Source organism: Anabrus simplex, chromosome 2 (genome assembly GCF_040414725.1).
Source record: "Anabrus simplex isolate iqAnaSimp1 chromosome 2, ASM4041472v1, whole genome shotgun sequence".
In the NCBI taxonomy this organism is placed as follows: Eukaryota; Metazoa; Arthropoda; class Insecta; order Orthoptera; family Tettigoniidae; genus Anabrus; species Anabrus simplex.
Window position 1 is genome coordinate 973,043,252 of NC_090266.1, and position 18,771 is coordinate 973,062,022.

The 18,771-nt window shown below is 40.6% G+C and overlaps 1 protein-coding gene across 1 annotated transcript in view; it reads left to right on the forward strand.

Annotated features, from left to right (window-relative positions):
• Positions 1-18,771, forward strand: part of dpy (dumpy) — a 562,668-nt gene that overhangs the window by 209,098 nt on the left and 334,799 nt on the right. The window contains 3 exon segments of the mRNA XM_068226068.1: positions 377-1,165; positions 1,989-16,583; positions 18,420-18,563. Of these exon segments, the coding sequence (XP_068082169.1) occupies positions 377-1,165; positions 1,989-16,583; positions 18,420-18,563 (15,528 nt within the window).

The following is an 18,771-nucleotide window of genomic DNA, read 5'->3' on the forward strand; positions in this document are numbered from 1 at the left end:
TATATTTTTTCCCTGGAATTAGGAATTGTGATTTAAAATGTTAATGATAAGTCAGATTGGGAGCTGTGAAAGGACAATTCTCACATTGTTTGTAGCTGCAGCATTTCTGTTTTCTTTGTAAATCTAGCTGGCTCACTTGGGGCTTATCTGTAAATATTTCGGCTTGTATAGTACTTGTTTAGTTTTATGTTTTAATAGTTGGAGTAATATATTTGGCTTCATCTTCTTCATAGCCTTGTCTCAGACTGTCCTCATCACCAACACAGAAAGCATGTGTTATATTATATGTGTGAGAAATGTTTCCTTTCACAGTTCTTACAGTCGCTTTTCTTTTTTTTCCTTTCCCCTGCACTATGAATCCTGTCATGTCCATCAGAAAGCATATGTAGCAACGACAATGACTGTTCAAATGAGAAGGCGTGTATCAATAAACACTGCGTGGACCCGTGCAGTTTGAGAGGAGCGTGTGGAGAAAATGCCTTATGCCGTGCTGTGCTGCACAAACCGAGATGCTCATGTCCCCAGTGTTATGTAGGCATGCCACACAAGGCCTGTCTGCCAGACCCCAAATGTGAGACTTCTGTTACCCTACCTACTCCTACAACAGGCTGTGGGTCAGATGAAGACTGTGCTGACAGTCTGGCCTGTAACCGCGCTGCGGGCGAGTGCCAGGACCCATGCCGTACAACAACTACATTTGTGTGCGAAGCCAACAAGAAGTGTGAAGTGCGTAGGCATCGGCCAATGTGTGTGTGCAAGTCAGGATTCGTAGTGAACGATATGGGCGAGCTAACTTGTGCCCCTGACCGTACAGAGTGTTCTAGAGATGAGGAATGTGCATCGAACTTGGCTTGCATTGAGAGTAAGTGTCAAAACCCTTGTACAGCATTGCGTAAACCACCGTGCTCTGCTGACAAGACGTGTGATGTGCTGGACCACAGGCCTGTATGCATCTGCACTCGAGATTGCAACCCCATCCTGTCCATCTGCCTGAGAGACAATGGTTGTCCACCTCACCTGGCCTGTCGTGGCTACCGCTGTGTCAACCCCTGTGCCAACGTAACCTGCACTGCTGATGCTCCCTGCTACGTGGAGGAGCATAAACCTGTCTGCAAGTTCTGTCCACCAGGCTTTGTCACTGACTCAAAATATGGATGTCTCAAAGGTAAACTAACTCAATGAAAGCGAAGCTGTAGATCAGTCCATAAGGGTATTAGAATATGAAACATAGAATTAAAGGCAAGGATCTGGGAATTTAGAATAGACTAATTTTACAATGGTTTGGTTTGGGATTAATTGTAAAGTAATAACTAACGGACTCAAAGATTAAAATGTTAATATCATACTATAGATATGGCTTACTGTTTTTTAATATGATGGTTTCAGCTAACTAATGTGGTAGATGTGATAATCATGAGATTACTCAAGTATATCTAAAACAAAGGGACTAAAAAGTGGAATCGGTATTCAGAGTTCTTAACCTATAATTGAGCCAAATTATCCCTATTGTCAGATAAGTTCACAGCAAAGAGACTCCAGTATAGTGTTTATTTCCACTTCCTCTGTCCTGTTAATCTAGATTTTATCTTACTTCTTCCCTGTTCATTCCTTTTTTCTAACTTACATCACCTATGAAAATATTACTCACTCACCCACTCACTCACTCACTCACTGACCAGAATAAAAACACACGCACGAATTTACATACATTCACATGCATGAATACAGTCAGTCATTTGTTTACACAATAGATCATTTAGTTGTGTACATTTACAACTAATTTTTAAATTGAGAGAATCTTCTACACAGAATTCCTATATTTTTAAACTATCTCTCTCTCTCTCTCTCTGATGTACAGTAGTTCATTAACTTTAACCTACTCTTAACTTCACTATCATCTGTTCTTCATCTTACACCTTGTATATAGTTATAACCTTGTAAATATTATGTATGTTTGTATATATGTATATTGTATTGGTTATTCACAGCAGGTGACAGCACAAGTACGTCAGCACCCGTTACATGCACGTTGGATGTCGAGTGCACAGATGCACTGGCCTGCATTAGAGGAGAATGTGTAGATCCTTGCACCAACCAGTGTGGTGTGGCTTCTTTATGTCAAGTACAGGCACACAGGCCAATATGTTTCTGTCCTAATGGCTACCAGGGTAATCCCTTAGTTCACTGTATTGCAGCAGAAGAGATTACTACTAGTAGCTTGCTGGATAAGATATCTACCACACAAATGTCCTCTGATATTCAGTACACTGAATCAATTATGTATTCTACTCTATCAGAAGACCACCATTCGACCGTTAAGTCTTTGGAGGTTGAGGATACAACCATTAATTTCTCGGTATCTCAGGCTTCGACAACATTATCTGGAATAATAACACAAACATTACCGACTCAAACAAAGGAAGGTTATAATATTACAAAGGAACCGTCCAGACTCACTACACTGTCACCAGAAACTCCCCAAGCAACAATATCTAACATTTCCTATATCACTACCTGGTCTACATTACCAAGCTCAGTTACACCCCCTAGAGCAAGCAAAGCAGAGGAATATTTGACAGAAAAACCATTAATAACAGAGTCCAGTCAGGATGACAAACAAATGAACACTACAGCCTTTTCTACAGAAAGCACAGCAGTTAGGCCAACAGAAAAAATAACACTGATGGATATACCTAGAACAACAGCAGTACTACCTAGAGAGAACTTCACACACTTACCTCCTGAAACAGTAACCTATAAAGAGGAAGGTACACCGCACCCAACCGTCCAATTCACATATGAGAAAACAATAGAGGTAACTAGGATACCAGTTGTTCAGACAACAACTGAATTACCTGGTGTTACTCAAGTCACTTCAGAAGAAACTACGTTTCAGTCAACAAGTCAGTCAAAATCTCCGACACCACCATCTACAATAAAGACTTCTAACGATGAGGAAACAACCATTCATATTGGTATTCATTACGTACCTTCAGAACAGACAGCAATCAAATCATTTACAACATTATCACCCAAGATAAGACCAGATACCACTGGTACTTCAACTGTTGCATCCATGGAGAGAAGTACTCCTCTCTCTGTAATAGGCTCTACGGTTCCTTCCATTGTGACCATTACACATGAGGAACAACCATCTAGTATCAGACCAGAATCATTGCTTACAAGTCAAATAGTTCCTAGAGAAAAATCTACCACCCAGTCATCAGTTCCAGTTACAATCAAGGGAGAATCCTTGGCAACAGGATTACCTACTTTAGGGGAAACAACATTCCAGTCTAGAAGTACGTATGAATCTACACGTAAGCCTCCAATTGAACTCATTACATACGAACCTACAGGTGAGTATCCAATGGAACCCATTTCAAATGAACCTACGCAAGAATCTCCAATGGAACCCATTACATATGAACCTACACACGAGCCTCCGATTGAACCCATTACATATGAACCTACGCGTGAGTCTCCAATGGGACTCATTACAGAAAAAACAGCTGAAGTCATTCCTGGTGTTTCAACTATTTCATCTAGGGATATGCGTACAACTATTTCTGGAATGGGTACTCTGGTTCCCCCCATAGTGACTGTTCAGCATGAACAACAACCTTCTAGTGTGACACCAGTATCATTGCCTACAAGTCCAGCAGTTCCTAAAGAAGAAATTACAACACAATCGTCGATTCCATTGAGAACTGATGAAGAATCTCCAGCAACTAAATTACATACTTTGGAGGAAACAATTTTCCAGTCTACGATTTCTTTTGAAACTACAGGTGTATCAACAGTGGTGCCTCTCGAAAAACAAAAAACAGTTGAATTTCCTGTTAGCTCAACTGCTCCATCTGTGGTTCTTCCTGTTGAGGCCGTTACAGATAAGGAACAACCTCCTAGTATGAAACCAGAATTATTGACTACGAGTCAAATAGTTCCTAAGGAAGTGAGGACAACCCAATCATCAATCCCATTATCAACTAAGGAAGAATCCCTCACAACAGAAGTACCTGCTTTAGAGGAAACAACATTCCTGTCTAGAAGTACATATGAACCTACGCACAAGCCTACAATGGAACTCATTACATATGAACCTACGCGTGAGTCTCCATTGGAAATGGTTACATATGAACCTGCAAATGGGTCTCCAATTGAACCCACTGCAAAAGAAAAAGCTGCAGTTGTTCCTGGTATTTCAACTCTTTTAACTATGGAGACGAGTACAACTGTCTCTGGAATGGGCACTACAATTCCCTCTGTGGCGACTGTTAAGCATGAGCAACTATCGCCTGGTGTGACACCAGTATTTCTGACTACAGGTCATGTAATGCCTAAGGGAGAAACTACAGCAAAATTATCAATTCCATTAGTAACAGAGGGCAAACTTTTGACAACACTGAAAGCTACATTGGGGGAAGAAACATATCAACCTTTGGTTACATATGAACCTAATCATGAGTCTACAGTAAAACCTACTACACAAGAAACGGCAGAAATATTCTCAGAAACTTCAACTCATTCAGTCTTTGAGAGTACTGCTCATTTCACTAGAACAGGCACTACAATTCTCTCTCTGGAAACCACTGCACATGATAAACAGTCACCCAGTGTGACACCTGTGCAATTGTCTACAAGCCAAATAGTTTCTAAAGGTGTAATGGTAACCCAAACATCACTCCCATTATCAACTAAGGGAGAAACCCTAGGGACCATAATACCTACGCGCGAGTCAATTGTGGAACTTCCTGCAGATGAAACAACTGAGAACTTAGTTGGTAGTTCAACTGTACCATCTGTTGAAATGAGTGCATCTGTTTCTGGAATAGGTTCCACTCTAGTACCCAGAGTGACATTAATGCAGGAGGAACCATCACCTACTGTGAAACCAGAGTCCTTGCCTACAACTCACGTAGTTCCTAAAGATGTAACTGTAACCCAATCATCTATTCCATTAACAACCAAGGAAGAATCTGTAGCAACAGTGGTACCTACTTTAGAGGAAACAACATTTCAGCCTAGAGGTACTTATGAACCCACACATGAGTCTCCAATGGAACCCTTTACATATGAACCTACACGTGAGTTTCCAGAGCAACCCATTACATATGAACCATCACGAGAGTCTCCAAAGCAACCCATTGCAAAAGAAACAGCCGAAGTTGTTCCTGCTATTACAACTATGTCCATTATAGAGAAGAATAAAATTACCTCAGGAACTGGAACTACGATTTCCTCCATGGTGACTGTTAAGCATGTTAAACAACCACCCAGTTTGACACCAGTTTCACTGACTACCATCCCAAAAACTGATGTGCAAAGAACTGCAACAGAATCATTAATGCCCTTGACAACAAAGGGAGAATCTGTAGCAACTAAATTGCATACTTTGGAGGCAACAAGATTCCAATCTACATTTCCTTTTGAACCTACAGGTGAAGCAACAGCATTACCTCCTACAAAACAAACACCAGTGGAATATCCTGGTAGTTCAACTGCTCCATCTGCTGCGAGAAGTACTCTTATCTCTGGAATAGGTTCTACTATTCTTCCCCTTGTAACCATTACACGTGAGGAACAACCACCTAATATGAAACCAGAGTCGTTGGTTACAAGCCAGACCGTTCTTAAAGACGAAACTACAATGCCGTCATCAATTCCAGTAACAGCCAAGGTAGAATCCCTGACAACAGGACTACCTACTTCAGGGGAAACAACATTCCAGCCTAGAAGCACATATGAAACTACACATGAGCTTCCAAAGGAACCCATCGCAAACGAAACGGCTGAACTTATTCCTGAAATTTCAACTGTTTCAACTGTAGAGATGAGTACAACACTCTCTGGAATTGGCACTACAATTCACCCAATAGTGACTGTTGAGCACAAGCAACAACCACTTAGTGTGACACCAATATCGTTGCCTACCAGTCCAAAAACATATGAAGAAGAAATTGCAACACGATCTTCAATTCCATTAACAACTGAGAGTGAACTTTTCACATCTGTCAAATCTACATTGGAGCAAACAACATACCAACCAATGGTTACATATGAACCAAAGAGTGAGTCCATAATTAAACCTACTGAACAAGAAACAGCAGAGACTTTCTTCAAATCTTCAACTCATCAAAGCTTTGAGAGGACTACCCATATCACTGGAAGAGGCACTACAATTCTCCCTCTGGAAACCACTGTGAATAAGAAAGAGTCACCCAAAGTGACACCAGTATCATTGTATACTAGTCAAACCGTTAATAAAGAAGTAACAACAACCGAAACATCAATTCCATTTTCAACTACGACAGAATCCCTGGGAACCACAATGCCTTCAAGTGAGTCAACTCTGGAATCCTCTGCAAGTGAAACAGCTGAGCTATTTTCTGGTATTTCAACTGCACCATCTATTGAATCAACTGCATCTGTTTCTGGAACAGCATCCACTTTAGTTCCCAGAAGAACAGTAATGCAGGAGGAACCATCACCTACTGTGAAACCAGTGTCCTTGCCTACAACTCAAATAGTTCCCAATCAAACTGCAACACAGTCATCAATTTCGTTAACAACCAAGGCAGAATCTGCAGCAACTGTGGTGCCCGCATTAGAAGAAACAACGTACCAGGTTAGAAGTACATATGAACTTGCACGTGAGTCTCCAGTGGAACCTGTTACATATGAACCTATACGTGGGTCTCCAGAAGAACCTGTTACATATGAACCTACTCGTGGGTCTCTAGCAGAACCCACTACATATGAACCTTCACGCGAATCTCCAATGGAACCCAATGAAGCTACAAGCAAATCTCCAATGGAACCTATGACATATAAACCTATGGAAGAGTCTCCAGTTCCACCCATTGCGAAAGAAACTTCTGAAGTAGTTCCTGGTATTTCAAATATGTCAACTATGGAGATGAGTACAGCTATATATGGAATTGGCACTGTAATTCCCACTTTAGAGACTGTTAAGCATCAGCAACAACCACCCAGTGTGACACCAGTATCATTGCCTACCAGTCCAAAAATATATGAAGAAGAAACTGCTGGACGATCATCAATTCCATTAACAACTGAGCGTGAACTTTTGATAACAGTCAAATCTACATTGGAACAAACAACATACCAACCAATGGTTACATATGAACCAAAGAGTGAGTCAATACTTACACCTACTGAACAAGAAACAGCAGAGACTTTCTCCAAATCTTCAACTCATCAAAGCTTTGAAAGGTCTACCCATATCACTGGAATAGGCACTACAATTCTCCCTCAGGAAACCATTGCGAATAAGGAAGAGTCACCCACTGCAACACCAGTATCGTTGCCTAGTAGTCAAACAGTTCCTAAAGAAGTAACAACAACCCAAACATCAATTCCGTTATCAACTAAGAGAGAATCCCTAGGAACCATATTGCCTGCAAGTGAGTCAACTCTGGAATCCTCTGCAACTGAAACAGATGAGATGTTTCCTGGTATTTCAACTGTACCATCTGTTGAATCAACTGCATCTGTTTCTAGAATAACATCCACTGTAGTTCCGAGAAGAACAGTAATGCAGGAGGAACCTTCACCTACTACGAAAACAGTATCCGTGCCTACAACTCAGATAGTTCTTAATGGAACTGCAACACAGTCAATAATTCCATTAACAACCAAGGGAGAATCTGCAGCAACTGTGGTGCCTACATTAGAAGAAACAACGTACTGGGTTAGAAGTACGTATGGAACTACACATGAGTCTGCAGTGGAACGTGTTACATATGAACATACTCGTGAGTCCCCAGCAGAACCTGTCACATATGAACCTAGTCATGGGTCTACAGCAGAACCCATTACATATGAAGCCTCACATAAATCTCCAATGGAACCCATTACCTATGAACCTGCACGTGAGTTCCCAGTGGAACCTGTTACATATGAACCTACACGTGAGTCCCCAGTGGAACCTGTTACATACGAACCTACACGTGAGTCCTCAGTGGAACCTGTTACATATGAACCTACACGTGAGTCTGTGATGGAACCTGTTACATATGAACCTACACGTGAGTCTCCAGTGGAACGTGTTACATATGAACCTACAAGCAAATCTCCAGTAAAACCTATGACATATGAACCTACTCGTGAGTCTCCAGGGGAACATGTTACATATCAACCTACTCATGGATCTCCAGCCGAACCCATTAGGTATGAACCCTCACACGAATCTCCAATTAAACCCAGTACATTTGAACCTACAAATGAGTCTCCAGTGGAACCTGTTACATATGAACCTACAACCAAATCTCCAGTGGAACCTATGACATATGAACCTACTCGTGAGTCTCCAGCCGAACCCGTTACATATGAACCTACTCGTGGATCTCCAGCCGAACCCGTTACGTATGAACCCTCACATGAATCTCCAATGGAACCCATTACATATGAACCTACAACTGAGTCTCCATTGGAACCTGTTACAAATGAACTTACACGTGAGTCTCCAGTGGAACCTGTAACATATGAACCTACAAGCAAATATCCAATGGAACCTATGACGTATGAACATACTCGTGGGTCTCCATCAGAACCCATTACGTATGAACCCTCACACGAATCTCCAATGGAACCCATTACCTATGAACCTACACGTGAGTTCCCAGTGGAACCTGTTACATATGAACCTACACAGGAGTCCCCAGTGGAACCTGTTACATATGAACCTACACGTGAGTCTCTGATGGAACCTGTAACATATGAACCTACAAGCAAATCTCCAGTGGAACCTATGACGTATGAACATACTCGTGGGTCTCCATCAGAACCCATTACGTATGAACCCTCACACAAGTCTCCAATGGAACCCATTACCTATGAACCTACACGTGAGTTCCCAGTGGAACCTGTTACATATGAACCTACACATGAGTTTCCAGTGGAACCTGTTACATATGAACCTACACGTGAGTCTCCAATGGAACGTGTTACACATGAACCTACAAGCAAATATCCAGTGAAACCTATGACATATGAACCTACACGTGAGTCTCCAGGGGAAACTGTTACATATGAACCTACAACCAAATCTCCAGTGGAACCTATGACATATGAACCTACTCGTGAGTCTCCAGCCGAACCCGTTACATATGAACCTACTCGTGGATCTCCAACCGAACCCATTACGTATGAGCCCTCACATGAATCTCCAATGGAACCCATTACATATGAACCTACAACTGAGTCTCCATTGGAACCTGTTACAAATGAACCTACACGTGAGTCTCCAGTGGAACCTGTAACATATGAACCTACAAGCAAATCTCCAATGGAACCTATGACGTATGAACATACTCGTGGGTCTCCATCAGAACCCATTACGTATGAACCCTCACACGAATCTTCAAAGGAATCCATTACCTATGAACCTACACGTGAGTTCCCAGTGGAACCTGTTACATATGAACCTACACGTGAGTTCCCAGTGGAACCTATTACATATGAACCTACACGTGAGTCCCCAGCGGAACCTGTTACATATGAACCTACACGTGAGTCCCCAGCGGAACCTGTTACATATGAACCTACACGTGAGTCTCCGATGGAACCTGTAACGTATGAACCTACAAGCAAATCTCCAGTGGAACCTATGACGTATGAACATACTCGTGGGTCTCCATCAGAACCCATTACGTATGAACCTACACATGAGTTCCCAGTGGAACCTGTTACATATGAACCTACACGTGACTCCCCAGTGGAACCTGTTACATATGAACCTACACGTGAGTCTCCGATGGAACCTTTTACATATGAACCTACACGTGAGTCTCCAGTGGAACGTGTTACATATGAAACTACAAGCAAATCTCCAGTGAAACCTATGGCATATGAACCTACACGTGAGTCTCCAGGGGAACCTGTTACATATGAACCTACAACCAAATCTCCAGTGAAACCTATGACATATGAACCTACTCGTGAGTCTCCAGCCGAACCCGTTACATATGAACCTACTCGTGGATCTCCAGCCGAAACCATTACGTATGAACCCTCACATGAATCTCCAATGGAACCCATTACATATGAACCTACAACTGAGTCTCCATTGGAACCTGTTACATATGAACCTACAAGTGAGTTCCCAGTGGAACCTGTTACATATGAACCTACACGTGAGTCCCCAGCGGAACCTGTTACATATGAACCTACACGTGAGTCTCCGATGGAACCTGTTACATATGAACCTACACGTGAGTCTCCGATGGAACCTGTAACGTATGAACCTACAAACAAATCTCCAGTGGAACCTATGACGTATGAGCATACTCGTGGGTCTCCATCAGAACCCATTACGTATGAACCTACACATGAGTTCCCAGTGGAACCTGTTACATATGAACCTACACATGAGTTCCCAGTGGAACCTGTTACATATGAACCTACACGTGACTCCCCAGTGGAACCTGTTACATATGAACCTACACGTGAGTCTCCGATGGAACCTGTTACATATGAACCTACACGTGAGTCTCCAGTGGAACATGTTACATATGAACCTACAAGCAAATCTCCAGTGAAACCTATGACATATAAACCTACACGTGAGTCTCCAGGGGAACCTGTTACATATGAACCTACAACCAAATCTCCAGTGAAACCTATGACATATGAACCTACTCGTGAGTCTCCAGCCGAACCCGTTACATATGAACCTACTCGTGGATCTCCAGCCGAAACCATTACGTATGAACCCTCACATGAATCTCCAATGGAACCCATTACATATGAACCTACAACTGAGTCTCCATTGGAACCTGTTACATATGAACCTACACGTGAGTCTCCAGTGGAACCTGTAACATATGAACCTACAAGCAAATCTCCAGTGGAACCTATGACGTATGAACATACTCGTGGGTCTCCATCAGAACCCATTACGTATGAACCCTCACACGAATCTCCAATGGAACCCATTACCCTTGAACCTACACGTGAGTCTCCAGTGGAACCTGTTACATATGAACCTACACGTGAGTCTCCAGTGGATCGTGTTACATATGAACCTACAAGTGAGACACCAGTGGAACGTGTTACATATGAACCCACACGGGAATCTCCAATGGAACCTGTTACATATGAACCTACACATGAGTCTCCAGTGGAACCTGTTACATATGAACATAGTCGTGAGTCTCCAGTGGAACCTGTTACATATGAACCTACACGTGAGTCTCCAGTGGAACCTGTTACATATGAACCTACAAGCAAATTTCCAGTGGAACGTATGACATATGAACCTACGGAAGAGTCTCCAGTGGAACCTGTTACATATGAACCTACTCATGGGTCTACAGTGGAACCTGTTACGTACGATCCTACAAGCAAATCTCCAGTGGAACCTATGACATATGAACCAACTCGTGAGTTCCCAGTGGAACCTGTTACATATGAATATACTCGTGAGTCTCCAGTGGAACCCATTACATATGAACCTACACGTGAGTCTCCAGTGGAACCTGTTACGTACAAACCTACAAGCAAATCTCCAGTGGAACCTGTTACGTACAAACCTACAGAAGTGTCTCCAGTGGAACCTGTTACATATGAACCTACTCATGGGTCTACCGTGGAATCTGTTACATATGAACCTACTCATGGGTCTACCGTGGAATCTGTTACATACGAACCTTCAAGCAAATCTCCAGTGGAACCTATGACATATGAACCTACTCGTGAGTCTCCAGTGGAACCTGTTACATATGAATTTACTCGTGGGTCTACAGTGGAACCTGTTACGTATGAACCTACAAGCAAATCTCCAGCGGAACCTATGACATTTGAACCTACTCGTGAGTCTCCAATGGAACCTGTTACATATGAACCTAGTCGTGGGTCTACAGCAGAACCCATTACATATGAACCCTCACATGAATCTCCAATGGAACCCATTACCTATGTACCTACACGTTTGTCCCCAGTGGAACCTATGACATATGAACCTATTCGTGGGTCTACAGTGGAACCTGTTCCATACGAACCTACAAGGAAATCTCCAGTTGAACCTATGACACATGAACCTACTCGTGGGTCTCCAGCCGATCTCGTTACATACGAACCCTCACATGAATCTCCAATGGAACCCATTACCCTTGAACCTACACGTGAGTCTCCAGTGGAACCTGATACATATGAACCTACTCGTGTGTCTCCAGTAGAACCTGTTACATATAAACCTAGTCATGGGTCTACAGCAGAACCCATTACTTATGAACATTCACCCAAATCTCCAATGGAACCCGTTACATATAAACCTACAAGCAACTCTCCAGTTGAACCTATGACATATGAACCTACGGAACAGTCTGCTGTTTCATCCACTGCGAAAGAAACTTCTGTAGTTGTGCCTGGTATTTCAAATATATCAAGTGTGGAGACGAGTCCAACTATTTCTGGAATTGGTGCTATAACTCCCCCCATAGTGGCTGTTAAACATCACGAACAACCACCCAGTGTGACACCAGTATCATTGCCTACAAGTCCACAAGTTCCTAAAGATGAAATTACAACACAATCATCAATTCCTTTAACAAGTGAGGGTGAAATTATCACAACAGTCAAATCTACATCGGTGCAAACAACATACCAACCAATAGCTACATATGAACCAAAGAGTGTGTCCATAATTAAACCTACTGGACAAGAAACAGCTGAAACATTCACCAAATCATCAACTCATAAAACGTTTGAGAGGACTACTCATATCATTGGAATAGACACTACTATTCTTCCTCTGGAAACCACTGTGAATAAGGAAGTGTCATCCACTCGGACACCAGTATCATTGTCTACTAGTCAAACTGTTCCTAAAGAAGTAACAACAAACGAAACATCAATTACACTATCAACTAAGAGAGAATCCCTAGGAACCACAATGCCTTCAAGTGAATCAACTCTGGAATCCTCTACAGCTGAGACAGCTGAGCTATTTTCTGGTATTTCAACTGTACCATCTATTGAATCAACTGCATCTGTTTCTGGAACAGCATTCACTTTAGTTCCCAGAAGAACAGTAATGCAGGAGGAACCATCACCTACTGTGAAACCAGTGTCCTTGCCTACGTTTCATATAGTTCCTAATGAAACTGAAACACAGTCATCAATTCCATTAACAACCAAGGCAGAATCTGCAGCAACTGTGGTGCCCACATTAGAAGAAACAACGTACCAGGTTAGAAGTACATATGAACCTGCACGTGAGTCTCCAGTGGAACCTGTTACATATCAACCAACTCGTGAGTCTCCAGCAGAACCCATTACATATGAACCTTCACGCGAATCTTCAATGGAACCCATTACATATGAACCTACAAGCAAATCTCCAGTGGAACCTATGACATATGAACCTACGGAAGAGTCTCCAGTTGCACCCATTGCGAAAGAAACTTCTGAAGTAGTTCCTGGTGTTTCAAATATGTCAACTATGGAGATGAGTACAGCTATATCTGGAATTGGCACTGTAATTCCACACTTAGTGACTGTTAAACATCAACAACAACCACCCAGTGTTACAGCAGTATCACCGTCTGCAAGTCCAGAAGGTCCTGAAGAAGCAATTAAAACACAATCATCAATTACATTAACAACTGAGGGTGAACTTCTGACTACATTCAAATCTGCATTGGAGCAAACAACATACCAACCAATGGTTACATATGAACCAATGAGTGAGTCTGTTATTAATCCTACTGAACAAGAAACAGCAGAAACTTTCTCCAAATCTTCAACTCGTCAAACCTTTGAGAGGACTACTCATATCACTGGAATAGGCACTACGATTCTCCCTCTGGAAACCACTGCACGTAAGGAAGTGTCACCCACTACGACACCAGTATCATTGCCTACTATTCAAATAGTTCCTAAAGAAGAAACAACCCAAGCATCAATTCCATTATCAACCAATAGAGAATCCCTAGGAACCATTATGCCTACTAGTAAGTCAACTCTGGTATCCTCTGCAACTGAAACAGCTGAGCTATTCCCTGGTATTTCAACTGTACCATCTGTTGAAATGATTGCATCTGTTTCTAGAACAGCATCCACTGTAGTTCCCAGAAGAACAATAATGCAGGAGGAACCATCATCTACTGTGAAACCAGTGTCCTTTCATACAACTCAAATAGTTCATGAAGAAGAAACAGCCAGCCAGTCATCAACTCCATTAATGATGAAGACAGAATCTTTAGTGACAGTGGTAGATGCTTTAGAAGAAACAACATTCCATACTAGAAGTTCTCATGAACCCACCTCTGAGTTTCCATTGGAACCCATTTCTTATGAAACTACCCATGAGTCTCCAAAGGAACCCATTTCATATGAATCTACAAGCAGGTCTCTGATAGAAGACTTCACAGAAGAAACAGGAAATGTTGTTAATGGTGTTTCAACTCTAACATCAATGGAAATGAGTACAGCTACCTCTGGAATAGGCAGTATGACTCCTTTCAGAGTGAGTATTAAGCATGAGCAACAACCTCTTAATGTGACACAAGTATCATTGCCAACAAATCCAAGCATAACTCAAGTATCATTGCCTATTAGTCAAATAGTTCATGACGAAGTATCTACAACCCTATCGTCAATTCCGCTAACAACCAAAGAAGAATTCCCAACTACAAGGGCACATATTTTGCTGGATACTACTTTACAACCTACTATGTCATATGGACCTCCAAGTGAGTTGACAATAGAACCTCCTTCAAATGAAACAGCTGTTGAATTTCCTGGTATTTCTACCATACAAACTGTTGGGAAGAGTACATCTATTTCTGAAATGGAGTCCACAGTTGTCCCTATAGCGACAGTTGCATATGAGGAACAGCAACCCAGCGGGAAGCCAGTTTCATTGCCTACAACTCAATTTGTTCCTAAAGAAGAAAGTACAAGCCGATCATCAATCCCATTAACAACCAGGGAAGCTCCTATCGTAACATTGGTTGGTGTTGAGGGACAAGGAATAACAACACAACCTCCAGGTAACAAAGCAGTATCATTGTTTTCAAGTACAATGGAATCTAAAGAGGAAACTACATTCCAGCCGACAATCCTTTTATCATCCAAGAAACCTGTTGAACTAACAACTGAGGGAGCTACCCAAGGGTCATCTGTATTTGAGGCTACAGTGGAACCTATGTCAACAGTAGTTTTTCTTGATGAAAATATCACCCATCCAATTGAAGAGGTAGTTACCCCTCATGTGAAAGATTCAGGTATAACCAAAGTATCACCTGCAGAGACATCATTGCCCCCAATTCCAGGTACTGTGTTACTTAATGGAACTACACCACAGCAACCAGTTAATATAACGGCACATGAATTTACTATTAGACCAATTAGTGAAGAGACTACACCTGAGCATAAATCTGAAGAACATGTATTTACTGTGACTCCAGAAAGTTATTCCACTGATCGTGCTGTTTATACCGTTACACCAGAATCAGTTTATTTTCAAACCATTCCAGTAATTACGACCAAATCTCCTGATTCGTTAGTTACTAGAAATATATCATCTAATACAATTCATTCTACAACTGAGTTGGACCTAAATGTCACAACATTTGATCGTATATCTAGTACAACTCCAGCTGTACTGAATGTTACTGAATCTGAAGGGCGTACGTCAGTAACATCTAAAATATTGCCTCTCAACAGAACAACTACTTACACAGTGAGTCCTCGTAAAGAAACGTCAGATGAATTCTTTACTTCACAAGAAATGGCTAGTAGAACAGAACATACTGAGCGAAGTTATACTGAAGAGATAATAGTATCTACTTTTACTCCTGGTGAAGATTATTCACAGACATACTCTGCTGAAAGTGAGACATTTGGCATGCTTACCTCTGAAGGGTACATTCATTTCACATCACCAAGTGTAGAAGATGAGATGAAAGTTAAATCAAGCAAATCTTCTCCATATGGAAAATCTACTACAGAACATTATCATGAAACTGGCATTTTAGAAGGTGGTAGAACTGAACCAATACACACAACTGGCATTACAGAAGTACCTAGCTTGACACATTATTCAAGTGAAATTGTAACTAGTTACAGATCGACTATTGGAAGTCCCCCTGAATCAAATGCAAATACTACAACAACCATACGAGGAGGACGAATTGAAGAGAGTGAAGTCACAACAGTTTTTCCAATGGAAAATATCACATATCTCATGCCTAATTCTCCTTCTTTACCTCTAACAGATAGCACTGAACACTTCATATCTTCAATTGTGAATACTGCAGATTTAACAACATACAGTATTGAGGGATCAACTGAGCCAGAAGCACTTACATCAATAAATTACACACTTATCTCTGAATATACCACTCAACCTACTATTGTTCCGGTGAAGTGCCTAGCCAACATGGAATGTTTGTATAGTGAGGCATGTATTGATTCTAGATGCCAAGACCCTTGTATGTTTTATTCCCCTTGTCCTGGAGGAATTGAATGTGTGGTCCATGAACATTTACCTGTGTGTCTGTGTGATGACGTAAAAAGCCACACCTTGGCTACTGTTGAATGTAGAACTCTCCCAGGTAAACACAACACTGCACCCCCTCAAACATGAAACAGTTGCACTTGGGAGATCTAGAACAGCTACTTCATTCTATACTTGCAAATTCTGTCTAGCTATTCCCCTTGAAAAAAATTACATTGCTTACATTGGTACAAACAAACATCAATAAATTACATGGGTCCATTGGTTAGAGTTTTCCATTCTGTTTATAGGCTGTACAATCCTATGCAAACTTTAAAGAATTTGATTTCCCTCTACCTTGATTATTTGCCCTTAATTATTATTGTCACAAATATACTTGATTATTCAAAGCAGTGAGTGGCTTTTGTCTCTCATTATTCAATATTTTTTTATTTCTACATCAAGATTTAATACTATAGTAAAAGTTTCACTTTACATTATTTTGATAAAGTATTTCTTACTGTGTACTCTCTCAATCAAGACAGTGGAAGTTTCAAGGAATCGTTTGAATGATTTTCATGAATCACATTTACTATATCAACTGCCAGCAACAACCAGAAACCTATTTAACAGTCAATGATCAATCCACTGTTTATGATTAACGTTAGCTTCACACCTTTGATTAAAATGGATAATCAAGTCTGTATGGAATTCAACTAATTTTAAAAGCGAGTTACACTGTTCTTTCAAACTAAAAAAATAAGATATACAAAATCTTGGAAACTTATGCCCTTCATATATAATGCAATTATTAAACCAAAAAATTTGTTTCTATAATTCACCATACTTTTAAGAATACATCAGAGAAGAAATCTTTAAAATATTCAGCTAGAAATTCCGACATCTTCCCAACATTCAGAATTCTTCTTTGCCTAGTATGTTTTAGGTAATACAAATAGGCCTTGTATCATCCAATGTGACCCTGAAGATTTCTTGATGCATCTTATTTGTATCATTCTATACTGAAAACAAAAGATAAGGCTGTGCACGTGGGTACAGCAAGGGTCTACTCTTATGTTGCATGAAATGATTGTCACACTTATGCTGTATTACAGAGCATACTGTGCTTCATGTAACCTTTGCCGCAGAGCTCGCTTTTGCAATAGCAGTACTGGTACTACATTGCGGCTAAAACTGAAAATGCAACTCGAGTTTCTCTTTTGCCTTGAATTCATGTTGAACCAGGTGTTGAATAGGTGTATAGCAAATATTGTACATATGTATATATTTCATGTATCTAATACCAGTATTCACTAACCTGTTACTAAAAAACAATTTAAATTAATTCATGCAAGGACATTTGTTGTACATATAACCCAAAAAGCACTGCACTGGAATTATTTATGTGTTAAATTCTGTTATTCTATTCATTATGAGATGGATTTTTCTGTATTTTATAAAATTTGTATATACAACTTCACCTGGTTTCTCATCATTATGTTTAATATCATTGGGATGGTTATGGAATGGTGGGCAGTTTCATGGTGGAGGTTTGCAGCTGGCATTGTTCGACCCTTGTGTGAACATTTTTACACCAAATTTGTTGTTTGAGAACTAATTTACAGAAATGCTGTATTGAAGCTTACTTAGTGTAGTGCAATTAACCATTGGGCTGCTTATGTTGTTTTGTTCCAGCTAGATTGCTTAACTTTCTGTTTATTACATAGTATTTTGTTGCTGTGAATTGTAGGTCTCAGTCATGAATTAAATAACCTAAAAATATTTCAATTAAGGTGTTTTCAGTGAGATAAACAGCAGTAATATTTCCTTTCTTTTGCCTTTTTAATTATTTAATTATGAAAATTCATTAAATTAATATCAAATAACGTTCACATATTTAATATACGGTACACCTATTAATAGATATGATTATAACTAGCATTTCCCTCAACAGTGATCAGCTGTACCAGCAATGCTGAATGTCCAGCTCAGCAAGCTTGTATCAGAGGAATGTGTAAGAATCCATGTAGTGTTTCCAATCCTTGCAGCTCACAACAGGAGTGTGAAGTACAGGATCACCAACCAGTTTGTGTTAAAGGTTAGGAAAGATTTCAGTTTATGCTATCAATACAGCTCTGGGGGAGGTATTTAATTTTTCCTTACATTATTATGGGCATATTTTAAAATCTAATAAATATTCACCACAATTTTCTAAAATAAAATCTCATATATTCTGGTTTCTGTTGAAAGAAAATCAAGAATTTGAAACACGTATCATAGTGTTCATCTTTAGTATTAATAATGTA